Source organism: Sinocyclocheilus anshuiensis, unplaced genomic scaffold, assembly GCF_001515605.1.
Source record: "Sinocyclocheilus anshuiensis isolate Anshui unplaced genomic scaffold, SAMN03320099.WGS_v1.1 scaffold267, whole genome shotgun sequence".
Lineage (NCBI taxonomy): Eukaryota > Metazoa > Chordata > Actinopteri > Cypriniformes > Cyprinidae > Sinocyclocheilus > Sinocyclocheilus anshuiensis.
In genome coordinates this window covers 2,114,476-2,128,078 of record NW_015552637.1, presented here as the reverse complement: position 1 = coordinate 2,128,078, position 13,603 = coordinate 2,114,476, and the positions used below count along the sequence as shown (strand labels likewise).

Sequence of the window (13,603 nt, the reverse complement as noted above, 5' to 3'; positions counted from 1 at the left end):
ATATACATATATATATACATATATATATATATATACATATATATAAACATTTCTTAACCATTGCCTGGTTTATTTTTAGAGGATTTTTCTCTGCCTTTTTGACGTCACCGCTCAGCTGCCATTGAGATGAATGGGAATGCTATCGGAAATGTTTCTCCACATATTACAGACCTCCTGTTATAAGCCATCATACTCTCTTATTTGTCCTTGAAATATGACGCCATATCCGAGAATTATGAGCATTATAATTGTTTGGTCTGGGTGACTCATGAGGAGGTATCCCATACACTCACTGTCACACAATTCATGGAGCGACTCCACCACTCTGCCCTTTTAATAATGTTACGACGACCTTCAAAACGTTTCACTGAAGATAACGCAACTTCCTAATTGGTTTGGGAGTAAAGAGTGATTATCTCTGTTGGAATCTGTGCAATCATTTGTAGTTTAGTCAGCTGGGTTACTGGGATCTACCAGAAGGAAGCACATCAGTGCTTTTTCTTTCTTTTACAATGCTTGTATTGCAAACTAGCCTTTTTTTTCCCCACAAAGCACAAGTTCCTAAGTGATGCAAGAGCCTGTGGACACTGCATAATTACCACATATATTTGTTTAGACATCTATACATCCTCTAGTTTTAGAAATTGGTCAACAGCAGACTATAAATCTGTCAGGTGCTAAAATGCTTCCCTTTTTACAAAACATTACAGTCAACAGGTGTTATTTAAGTATCTATATACTGTTGTGTATTTATTAATATTTTGAATTGGCTTTTAATTTTATATTTTTAGTTTAAGTACTTTTATTTAATTTGGTTGCAAATGCAACATTTTTTGTTGCAAAGACAAATGTTTTTAATCGTTTTAATGTTTTAGTCTTAACAAAAACAGTCAACATGAAATTTAATTTATGAAATTTATGAGAACAATTTTATCAAAAATTATACATAATATACAGACCTTGTCTTAAGAAAGTGCATGATATTTCAAAATACATTTTAAAATGTATTTCTTTCCTCTGATGGCAAAGCGGAATTTTCAGCAGCCATTATTTCAGTCTTTAGTGTCACATGATCCTTCAGAAATCATTCTAATACACTGATTTGGTGCTCAAGAAAATGACAAATATATGAATGTTTAAACAATTGTCCTGCTTATTTTTTGTGAGAACTGTGAAAAATGTGATCACACTTTTTTTTCAGGATTCTTTGAATAGAAACAAAATAATTTAAAATATAAATCTTTTGTTATATTATAAATGTCTTTACTGTCACTTTTGATTAAATTAATGCATCTGTGCTGAATAAACGGGAGTAATTTCTCAGTGTATGTTGCGTATATCTCATTACAAAAGTAAAAAGGTTTGTGAATGCATTTTCATATTAAGTTAATACAAAAAATATACAGTCAGACTTTTCTGTATAAATGACAGTGAAACACTTGATCACTTTTACTATAGATCTCACCCGCTGGTACAATGACCCTCTTCTCCTCTGTGGCGCTGCTGGGTGGGGTGGCAGTCTGCGGGCTGCTCCGTGGCTCTGGGTAAGAGGCCTGGTAGGCCAAAGGTCCCCCATCACTGTTACTTATGTGTCGGGTCTTTTTAGTCACACTGCAGTCCACTGGGGACTCACGGCTGTGGCATGCATGAGAGGAAATAAGAAACTGAGAGCTAAAATGTTTTGGTTCTAAATGCTCACCGTTATGATATTGAAGGAATAGTTTAACTCAAAATTCAGATGCCTCCTGGAAATGCATATCGACAGGTTTGATCAGTGATACTGAATGGCACTGGTTTCTTACATGTAATGCAACATGGTGAGTTGCGAATGAGATGTTATTTCACAATACTTGTCACGTATGACCTGTATGGACTAATTTATGGTGCTTTTCTTGGTGCTTAACAGCATGTGGTCACTGCTATTATTGTGTGGAAAAGAGCCGCTTGGACATTCTGGGAAACTTCTCCATTTATGTTCCACAGAAGAAAGAAAGCCATATTATGGATTTGGAATGACATGAAGGCAAGTAAATGATGCCAGAATTTATTTATTTATTTATTTTGAGGAAAAGAGTCCTACACTTTTACAAATAAAGGTTCCAAAAGGTTTTTTTTTTTCACAGTGATGCCTTTGAAGAACCACTTTTGGATCCTCAAAGAACCTTTCAGTGATCTGCTGTTCTCAAAAGAACCATTTTTTTTCTTAATGTGAAGAATGGAAACTTAGAACCTTTTTACAGTATAAAGAACCTTTTGTGCATTGAAACGTTTCTTCATGGAACCATAAATACCAGTAAAGAACCTTTATTTTTAAGAGTGTATAAATGGAGATCTTCTGACATCAAGGTTTGCTGTCCCACCTGGTTCCGTTGATGTGTTCTGCTCTCTTCGCAGGGTTCTGTGTGGCCGATCCGGTCCAGTCTGGCTCAGTGGGTTCTACGCTCTCTTCAGAACCCTGTCTGAACACTGCAGGTGAGGTGATCTCTCCCTTCATGTGCATGGCCTGGGGACAACTGAAGGGTGACTCGAATATGGACTGGTTTTCACTCACCACCGATAGAGCTTCCTGTGAAGTATACAACACACACTGGTTATGTAAACAAAACACTTAAAGTCTTTAATTTAGGTGAACAACAAATCATAGCGTGAGAATAGAAATAACACTTAATCATTTAGTCAGTAATTCCAGAACAGGGATGTTACGGGTTTCCGCTACTATCACTATGCCATGACTTTCTAATCAGCAACTGGTGTCAAAAGAATTGATTTGGGGCACGTCTAGGGACTGAGAAGGGGAACATTGGACCGGTTCAGACCATTGCCAGCTTCACACTCTGTGTGTAAATGAAAGTAACCACTGGAGACTAAATCAAGCAAACTTGTTTTATTTAAAGACCATGACAGTTATTTACCCAAGAAATAAAAAAACTAACGGGTGTGTATATACAAATAAAATAAATAATTATTTACAACAGAATCCTAGACACATCAGCAGCTTTTATAATGTTGGACAACTGGGGAGGTTGAAGGGAAACTGGATTGTGCCAAAAGAAAGAAAGTAACAAAACCAAAAGGAATCTATCTAACCCATTTTGGTCTAGTCCTAAACTAAAATAAAGAAAAATGTGAAAACGAAAACATCTTCAACGTCCGAGACGTCGCAACTCAACTTCACTAACTAACCAAACAAAAAATACAGAAAGTGGCACAAATCTCTAACCTAGTGTGTCTAACAACGAAATCAAACTACATGTGCACCATGTAAGTCACGTGACATAACTTACCTACCCCTTTACCTCCGTCCAGTTTTAACACATCTTTGAAAAAGCTTTGTAAGGCTTTCAAATGTCACAGATCAGGAGTTTCGGGCCAGCCAAGTAGGTAAGATATTTTACATGGCAATCAAAGCACATCACAAACTAAATCAAACAAACAAAAACACAAAGAAAAAATATCACAGCCCAAGTTCACAAAGCCGGCTTTCGAATACGCTGGCATTTCCCTTATATAGCACAGCTGGACGTCAATCAGCTATCAAAAGCTATATTAGCTTATTAGTCCAAAACCTTATAAAACTATAAAATTAGCACTAAAATTACTTACATGCTCTCTTATTGTTCAGCTACAGGGGGGTATTAATTTTGAAACTGAAAAATAAGTTTATCGGAATAGTTTAGGGCGTTTTTTTTTTTTTTTTTACTTCCAGGTAGATATGACTTGGCACAAGAGTCAAATTAGAAATTGAGACATCATCTGTGCATTTTCTTCCTGTGTTTAGTGTTGGTAGTCTGCTCTCGAGCACTCTGGTCTGGGTGTGTCCGTTTGAAACGTCAAAAAGACATTTTAAACATTCAAATGTATGTAAGTGTTTGTGCATGAATAAATGTTTGTGTTATAGCTGAATTCAGGGAGCTTGTTTAGAGGGATTTAGTATTGTCTTTAGAGCTGAAATACGTCAGCACTGAGCTTTTTCGGTGGCTCACAGGAAATCTGGCCCCCATGTGCAGTGAAACCTTTTGGCATGGGGCATGAGATAGGAAACAGAGGAGTGATAGAAATGTGGGTCATTTAAAGCTGAAAAACAAATTTGTTCTGAATGCTGTTGAGGTTGAGGGTCACCAAACAGGGAGGAGGCAGCATTGTAGGGTGCATTCACCTGACCTGAAGTCTTGCGAATTTGTTACAAGAATCTGTTTCGGTGTTTAGTTTAAGTGACTGGCATTTACTGATAAACTTGCTTTTTGATGATGAAAGTTCAAAGGATTTTATATCATGCATATTTCAGATCAAGACTACCAGGAAATAATGTTCTCTTATGGCCCAAACAAACACAAACTACTTTGGGTTTTGTTGTCCATTCAGAATTAATCCTGAATTTGAATTGAACTAGCAGAATAAGAATTTGAATGTAAGGAAGTAGAATTACAGTGACGTGAAATTCAAAGAAATTCATGTGACTAATTTTTTACTGGAAAAGCTAAGTCAAGACAAAAGAATGTTGGCATCTTTGTTTGAAAGTTTTAAAAGCTTTGCAGTTTTATAGGGCTTGCGGATGGATGGATGGATGGATTTGTTGTTGCAATGTGAATTGCCAAACCCGAGTGACAAGTCAATATTACTGGTTTCTCTTAAAATGTCTTCAATTTTTGCTAGTAATAATTCACTATAAATATGCTGCCACAAATCTTAATCATTTCTAGTTCTCCTATTGAACTAGCTGTGAATAGCACTAGCTATCTCTCACACACACTATAATAATAGCCATGAAAAGTCCTGCTCTTGTAGAGAAGTGAAAGCATGCTCAAAACAAGGCCAAGCTGAGAACTCAAACCGTTTTCACCACCTAGTCTGTGTGCATTTGCAAGCGTCAGTCTTGTGTACACATATACAACAATAAAGTGCAATCCACAGCCTTAATTTATGGCACAGATGAGGCTGAACTTGATGCTGCTCTGTGCAGGAGAGATGACATGCACTAAGATTGCATTGCATTGTCCAACACCATTTGAACACTCACTTATTTAAAGCAATTAATTTGGATCAGTATACAAAAAGCAAATGTGCTAGTTGGACAAATTATGTATTCTGCATCTTCTCGTTTACAGCAAGCTAAACTGCAGCCAGTGAAACAGTTGGTATTTCATTCTGCAGTTAAATATTTTCTGCACCTATGCACCTTTTAAACCACAACCCCACACACATAGTACTGCTCTCTCTCCTCCAAAGTGATGAACATAAACATACTCTACCCTGGCCACCAATGCCACAACTGACTTCCTGTTCGATGAGTTTCATATTCTCTCTGTTGCTGAGAAACCAAACGCAATATTTTAGCGAACATAAACTGCACACTGTGTGCAAAATGTCAGAGTTGAGATCCGTGAGATTAATGTGCATCTCACATCAAAAACAACACACAGAGATGCACATAAACACAGGCATGCTATTGTTGTGCTGTCCTTGGCGCCACTGGGTGCCTGTGACATGCGTGCAGTGTTTTCAAGTCAATTGCAACAGACCTCCATTTGGGTCTTGTGAAAGAAATTCTAATTTTGTCACAATAAAGCTTGGGGTAGAGCAACACTGCACAGAGAAAAAAAAACCTTGGTGCTTTTAGGTTTCGGAGGTTTTGCACAAAAACTAATCACACAGTATATCACCCTCAAAGGGCGGAGCTCACTACAATCGTATTCTGTGATAATCCATCAGATTTATTAGATTACCACTAGTAAATCTAGAAATTAGACTACAATTTTTAAAGGTGTACAGGTTTGAATCTGATGCATGCTAGTAAAGGAAGCACTGAAAAGCAATGTGGTCAATCTTTGGTAATGAAATCAGGTTATGAAATGTACCTTTGCTTATGATCATAATTGGACATTGGGTAATATGGGACACAGTCTGATATGTATATTTCACAAATCACAATTGGCTTTATCATATTCTAGTTGGTTTGCTGCTGTGAAGTCTAATTTGTTGGTCTGAAGTATTAGAGTGAAAATCACAGTAAAATGCGGAATTCAGACATGCAAAAAATACTGTTACTGAATAAATACTGTGCACTGGCTACATGCTTGACAATGATTTCATTAATTTATTTTCATCATTTTAAATATAATGAATAGGGCCTAATTGTGCAATTCCTTAACTACATTAACTCAGTATTATTATGCATAAATGTATTTTATAAAATGTTTAATTTGGGCTATTTGCCATATAAACCCATTAAAAAATAACTGTCATTAAGGCACATTATTAGGGAAGACAGTGTTATTATAATTGTACATTTAGCACTAAATTATTATAAAAAATAACTTGCAGAAATATATTTCAAATATCAATTAATAGATATGAAAACTTTATATTTTTATTATTTTAAAGACTGATAAATGATGCCGCCGCCTCTGACAATTTATGAAAAGAGTGTAAATGTAAAATAAGAAAAAAATAATAATTCGTAAATGTGGACACACATATAGTACTCCTATTATATGATCGAAATGACTACTAAGAGAAACAAATAGTACAAAAATGTCCTGTTTGTTTGGTTTTAAAACCACCATTTTTTATTTTCTGTTTGTTTCTTCTTCTAATGTTCTTTTTCTCATTTAACAGTATGCAACCCAACCCCACAACCTGGGGATGGTGAACACCACTTCAGTCATGAACGAAAGTTAGAAAATATTTTTACACTTATGTTTTGTAGTGTCTGTTTTTAACCCAAGAGTTTTTCCCCCTCTCCACAAGGTTGAGTGATTCTACTGCTTGTTTTGCCAGAGATAGTCAAGAAAGAATGAAAAATGTGCCAACCAACCCCGGTCTCACCGATCACTGAGATAATGTGCAATTTTTCGTATTGTTTGTGGCTCATTGACTTTGATAAAACTGCAGTCACTGTATTCTAAACAAAATAGGCCTACAGCTTTGATTCTTAACCGCAGGAACTGACACGACTGGGGGAATAAATCCCTATAAAATAAATATTTTAAAAGGTTTGTTCGTTCAATCACTCATATATTGCTAAATTATTCGTTACTACCCGAATTTGCCAATATAATAAAAATACAATGCAAATGATAAAGTGCCTATATAAATTAATGTACTATAATTTAATCAATATTATCATTTTAATATAAATAGTAATAACACCAGTAATAATAATGTCAATTACTACATTTTTATATTTATAATCAGACTATAATTTCTAATGTCATATTATAATGTTAATTTTAAAGATAGCCTATATTAAATGCTTTAACGCACGAGAATTCGCTAATGAATCCTATTCGATAACTTTCACAGTTATGATGTTAGTCATGTTCAGTTTGCGAGAGTGAAGGAAAGCAGAAGTTGACGTTAAGGCATGCTGATTTTGCAAAGAGACACGCAGCTGCGCTCTGAGCTGCAAAAAAACACTTTGTGGTTAGCAACATCTTGCAAGAGGAGATGGGGGCGCTTCTCTGAGGAGAATCTGCATTAACAGGACGTGGAGACGCAGCACGTTCGAATTGGCTTCAGTTTATTGTCCGGCTAATTTAATTGAAATGTAGAACAATGCATTGGCATCGCACATCTATCGAATCAATTTTGTTTTGTCAGTCTTTGTTGCCTTTTTTTTCGAGGAGGGCCTGCGGAAGTGTGTGCGGAAAGTCTGAGGTTTGAGACAGGAAGCCTGCTCAACTCTGATAACGACACCTGACAAGCGCCCAGCACTTCGCTATAAATTATTCCTTAAAGAACTACATCAGGCATGGAATAACTACAAACACGAAACACAGGAATGCAACAGGCTACCCATCTGCTCTAGTTTACAGAGGGGATGTATAGGGATCATTGCGTGAAAGGACAAGATGAACCAACACAGTTTTTGCAGAATTAACAATTAAAAACAACCCCAATGCGTCACATTCAAAGTTGTTAACCAAATAAAAAAATTAACATAGTGAGAAATTAGAATAGGCCTATAGCCTATTTGAGAAATATTATTTTCACACGTTGAAGACCATGTCTATTTAAATATATATATACAGTCGCTATTTGGATACAGAAGAAAATATGGATAGCCTACACTTTATTTTAAGGTGTCCTTGTTACAGTGTAATTACACATTTAAATACTGGATAATACTAGCCTAATTAACTATGTCCTTACTATATGGTTAGGATTAGGGTTTGGCTTCGAGTTACGTGCATGTAATTATGCATAATTTATTGTTATTATAGCTAATAGCAAGTACATGTAACGTAACAAGGACACCTTAAAATAAAGTGTTAGCTAAAATATTTATGTAAATAATACAAACATAAGACAACAACTAGCAAACAGTACGCAGTTGACGACAGTAGCCTATTTAAATATAATCGAAATGAATTTCAGTACGCAGATAATGACTGGGATTTTAGCGATGTCACACTCATTTTATGATTAGCCCCTGTGTTTGTTTGGTTTGTTTCGTTTTGTTTTGAATGAATGTAGCTAAAGCTTAAGCTCCCTAAATTAATCGAGGTTCTAGAATATCTAATTAACCTACCACTCGCGTAGCTAATCTTCAAAACATTATGTAGCATTACTGGACAATTTTCAGCACGAATAAAACACAATGTATTAATAATAATATTAACTGTTGCTTGCCACCATTTTCTACCATGACATGTTACCATCCAAATAAAACTAAAATTCAGCATATGCCGTTTATCACCGTTGATATGCATTAATATAGCCTATTAGTTCTTGCAAAGTGCCATGCCAGATTTAACCAGTCGAAAGTATACAAAATAATAAAATACTAGACGTTTTCGTTTTGTGATTTTTAAAGTCTCCACAGTAAGGCTATACCTTGTTGGTGGGGCCATAAAGCCACCTGCCTCGAGAGCGCCCCGCCATAATTGTGCCATATGTGAAATTCGGTACATTGTTTTCCAGTTTGCATTTGCGTGAGTTTTCGTCGTTCTTAAGATGCAGTAGAAAGTAGGTTAGCTACATGTACTTGGCTAACTTGGATGGATCATTAAATATGCCATTTTGCATCCTAGAACGTAACTGTTAAAAAAAATTAAAACAAATGGAATAACAAATTTGTGTATACCCTCTCTCGCGCGCTGTGGACACCATTTCGTTTTTTATCTGAGTCTAAATGTTGTAGTGGTTTCTTGTGTTATTAAAGAGCCGACATTCAACCACGAACGGGAAGGAAGAGGAAATTTTGTACAAGAAGGAAAGAGTGGGGACCTGCATCACCGCCTTGCCTCTCTCACCAGTAGTCTCGCTAACCGTGTGGGTGTTGCGCACTCGCTACTCGTTTTCAGAACAGACAATAAACCAGATCAAACGCCTACCTTAATAGTACAGTCCATTGCAGATTTCTGTGGAGTTCATGAAGAAAAAACTTTGGTAAACTTAAGCTATGTAAACCCAGGTACTTTGTTAACCCAGCTGAAACGCATCGACTTGTGTGCACAGGCGCATTTAGTCGTCGACGCAAACCATACTATTTTCGCTTAGACCATAACCGGATGGCAACGGTTTTTTTTTTTCTTTTTTTTCTTTTGAGCTCTCCTTTCTAAAATTGGGAAGTGAAGTCACACAAAAGCATCTAGCTCTGTTCCTTATTGGTGAACTCTTATTGCACTAACTCCTCGGAATATGTGTTAAACCAAAACCTCCTGTTTAAAATTCTCTGATTATAATGAGATTTTGCAATCAGTTACAAAGTAATTTAACTAATTTATTCAAATCTGAACTCTTTCCATTTAAGAACGATATAGAACAAATTTAATGTTTTATTTGCGGTGAAAATCTATAAACGAAGATCTGCAACCTTGATTTGTAAGCTACGTGTGAACATCTTTGTTTTTAACCACTTATGGTAGGCTATTGCACTTTTATGGTGGTCCTATATATTTTTTTCACCCTTTTCATTGCTTTTGTTGATTAGCATTTAAGACTAAGAACATAACAGGCATTAATACATACGTTTTATGTTATTTACCTTGATTATAGATAGACATTTTACCTTATCTTCAAACATACAGAATTTTAAAAATATGCAGGAAATGACGCCTTAAGTTAGAATTCTCAAACGACAAGCTAGTGAAACACCGTATCCTAAATCAACAGCTGCATAAAAGCTCTTCAAAACTCTCGGAACTGCGTTGTGCACATATAGTTTGTGTACCATGCGTCCTTATAAAGAATAAAAGCAGATGATTCATAGAGTGTCCAGTCCGTAAACATTACTTAATAGTTTAATCATTAAACTTAAATATTCTGACAAAGTAACACGAAATAGATGTTAGTGTTTAAATGTTTTTATACTACAAAAATATAAGTATTTTTTACCATCTCTTCATATTGAATTTGGAGACGGGGCGTGCGCGTGTGGAGGTGCTTTGGGAATTTGACACTGATTGTATCCTCTTCAGTGAGCGGGCTCCTTCAATCACGACTCAAGCCTTGCTCGATTTGGCAACTTACTTTTCCAGATGTATTTTTTTCTGCGCGCCGGAGGAAAATGGCCTGAGGTGTTTGTTTATACAAGACCCTTGGGTTGGTCTTATCTATCCAAAGCACTCACGCCGTGATTTCAGGCCTCCTCGTCTCGGAATTTTACAGGCCATTGTTCTCTTGAATGGCTTTTAAAGATACAAACTCCTCATTAAAGTCAAAGTTGCTGGTTCTGATTGATCATATTTCTAACTTCCAGTTAGAACATTTCTCCTCTGGTCACTTTATAAGAATGTATTTAGATCGGTAAGTGATTAGCATTAACCCCAACAAATTAGCATGAACTGTTTTACCGCAAGGCCTATAGGTGTAGTCATTTATTAATGTCATTTATTCAGACATGGACTTAATGCAGTTCAGATGTAGCCTATAATTTATATTCTTACGTATTTCGTTTCGTTCTAACAAAAAAAAACAACACCAAAACGAAAATGTTGTTGTAGGCTAGTCTACTTTCCTATTGTATAAGCTTACAAAATATGACCTGTCACATCATCATTATAATAATGTTAGTAATTGTTTTATTAGACTTATTAGGACTAGCCAAAGGGGTTGGTTTTAAAATTTATTACGAGTCTGAAACACTTTAGAATTTTTAGTAATAGACCTCATTCATGGTAGATCCCATTTTTAATTTATGAATGAAAACGAGGCTTTTGTACTGATTGTCAAATGTCACAGTTTCGCAGAGTTCCTTGTCACCAAATGCTGTTTTGGATATATTTCAGTGTTATTTCCAGAGTTTCTTGTCACCAAGAAGCTAAATGATCAACACATTCAGAGCACCAAAAGTAAAGGTTCCAAATGGGAGTTTTCGCAGTGATGCCAATGAACCGCTTGGGTTCCCCCCATTTTTAGTGTGAAGAACATTTGAATAATCTAAAGAACCGTTTTCCACTATAAATATGCTTTCGCGCAATAGAAACGTTCCATAGATATTGAAGGTTCTTCATGGAACATAGATTCGAATGACATTTATTTTTGGAAGTAGGGCTAAACAGTAGGCCCAATTGAACGGAGTGTAATTTAATTTACGACAACTCGAACGATTCATAGACCTATAGTCTTTCGAGATTGTTTAAGCCTTTTAATCTTACATCGAATCAAAACATTTAGGTCAAACGGTCTCGTGTTCGAGAAAAAAAAAATCTGAAGGGACATGTCTGTCAAACCTGTCTAGTGATGTTTTTTCTATTCCCCATGGACACCTTTTCTGTGAATGGAAGGGTAACAAATCTGTGGTCGTGACTCCTGTCTGACGTCACGAGGAGTAAAAGGGGGGAACCGCAGTCACGACGCATTCCTTCACGAGACGTGCGGACACGCCCCATCGCGCACGGCCTCTTTATAACGGTCCTGAGGCAAGCAGAAAACGGTCAACAGAGCTGTAAGGCAGAGATTGACGCGGTAGCAAATCCTTGATATCTGGAATAAGGACTCTGTGAGAACTTTAAGGTAAGGTTTTCTATTCAGTAAGATTTTAAAATGTCATTTGCGATCTGAGATTTCTAATCAGTGTTTGAATCACTGGCCGCCATTGAAAATAATGGACTGTTTTACACACACGGATATGTTTAAGAAATTGTACTACAGGGTGTGATAATTAGACTGTTTTGAATGGAATAATTAGGCTGACAAAAACTAACCCAATTAAAGGGATATTTTATATTAGGGTAATTATCTAAATTATGCTGTTTTTCCTTCAGATATGGAAATGTATCAAGCTGGATTTTACACAGAAGACTTCAGAACTCAGGAGGTTCCTGGTGGATTTGACTTCAGCTCATATGGTAATATCTTATTTCAACACGTTTTTCGCCAAACAGCGTTTAAAAATTAAAATCTTCAGTTATCTCTCTCAGTATATAAATGATAACATCAAAGTCCACATTTGTAATTATCACATTCAGTTTGCCCTCAAGGGAAAAATCTGTCCGATTTTGTGGGATTTAGTATTTCTCCAGCTTTGTTTCCTGAATGTCCGTGCAAAACATTTCCGTTGTCCTTGAGCTGCAAAGCCAGCATTGCAACACCCCTGTCAAAACCCTAAAAATCAGACCTTGACATCTTGTTTGTGTGCACTAATTCAAAGCTCATCAGGAAAAGGGGATGTCAGGCTATGCATGCTCTGAGATTTAGGAATGTCCAAACCAGGGATGTTGAAAAAAAGGGGTGGTTGGGTTAAAGATACACACGTTTTTTTTTTCCTGCTCCCTCCCTCTTCCTAATCCTTTCCTCCAGACTTCTTCCTCAACCAGATTTAGCACCCCCTCTCCTCTACACCCTTCTTCATCACTCTGTCACGGCCCCTTTACAAGTGTTTCCTTTAATTTCCAGCACAGTTCAGACTATGTGTAGAAAACTTTACATCCATTGATCCATTGTTCATTCTAGAAGACACCGTTTCTCCTGGCTCTCATTCATTTTACATATTTGATAATGTACCTCCAGACTGCAGTGGTGAAGACCTGTCCTTTTTATTAGACAGCAAAGGACCTGCCCAACAACAGTATCCAGAAACATATTCGGAGCCCCAGAAGGAGCATTTGCACAGTTCTAAAGGTAACCATCTCATGATGTACATATTCCTATCCATTATATTAAATCGCAATGCAGACAAGTACTTTAATGATTACAAACATTTTTTGTGTGTGTTTTTAATTAATAGGTCATACTCTTGCAGTCAACCACACTGAATCTGGACTCTTTAATCTGGACTCCTTTCCTGAGTTTAGCTGTTGGGCATCCTATACTAATAGTAAGTGTCAGATGACACCACTCAATTTTTTCCCTTCTACTTAAAATGTTAGAAATCCTTTTTTAAGTGACATGGCCTCATACGATGCAATTTCTCCAAAGTTCCAGAAGGAATGGTAGCAGACAGGCAGCAGGTTGGCTTTCAGGAAACAAATCAAACCTACCAGAACCTCGTCCCTCTATGCACTCCAGCACAAAGCAGTCCATTTAGCCCAGGGATGGACACCAGCAGCCATTACCAACCTGGGAAAGGTCCAAATCACAGAGGAGCATCCGGTACCGTCAATCTGGACCATCTGGGTAGGCATTTTATTAGACACATAGGCTTGTGAATAAATATGCA

The 13,603-nt window shown here is 36.6% G+C and overlaps 2 protein-coding genes across 3 annotated transcripts in view; one reads left to right on the top strand and one right to left on the bottom strand.

The window, feature by feature from the left end:
* The window catches only part of LOC107666785 (retroviral integration site protein Fli-1 homolog), a 14,135-nt gene extending 4,646 nt beyond the window's left edge, over window positions 1-9,489 (bottom strand). Inside the window, exons 1-3 of the mRNA XM_016458223.1 lie at window positions 9,336-9,489; window positions 2,361-2,566; window positions 1,466-1,635 (exon numbers count right to left, since the gene is read on the bottom strand). Of these exons, the coding sequence (XP_016313709.1) occupies window positions 1,466-1,635; window positions 2,361-2,566; window positions 9,336-9,353 (394 nt within the window). The 5' untranslated portion in view covers window positions 9,354-9,489. The remainder of the gene's footprint in view (window positions 1-1,465; window positions 1,636-2,360; window positions 2,567-9,335) is intronic.
* Window positions 9,490-11,883: 2,394 nt separating this feature from the next.
* The window catches only part of LOC107666788 (protein c-ets-2-A-like), a 3,125-nt gene continuing 1,405 nt past the window's right edge, over window positions 11,884-13,603 (top strand). Inside the window, exons 1-5 of one of the 2 annotated variants that reach the window (XM_016458226.1) lie at window positions 11,884-11,958; window positions 12,210-12,293; window positions 12,988-13,065; window positions 13,172-13,261; window positions 13,363-13,560. In XM_016458226.1, the coding sequence (XP_016313712.1) occupies window positions 12,212-12,293; window positions 12,988-13,065; window positions 13,172-13,261; window positions 13,363-13,560 (448 nt within the window). In that variant the 5' untranslated portion in view covers window positions 11,884-11,958; window positions 12,210-12,211. Of the gene's footprint in view, window positions 11,959-12,209; window positions 12,294-12,954; window positions 13,066-13,171; window positions 13,262-13,362; window positions 13,561-13,603 lie in introns of both variants that reach the window. The other variant, XM_016458225.1, reaches the window with a different exon arrangement.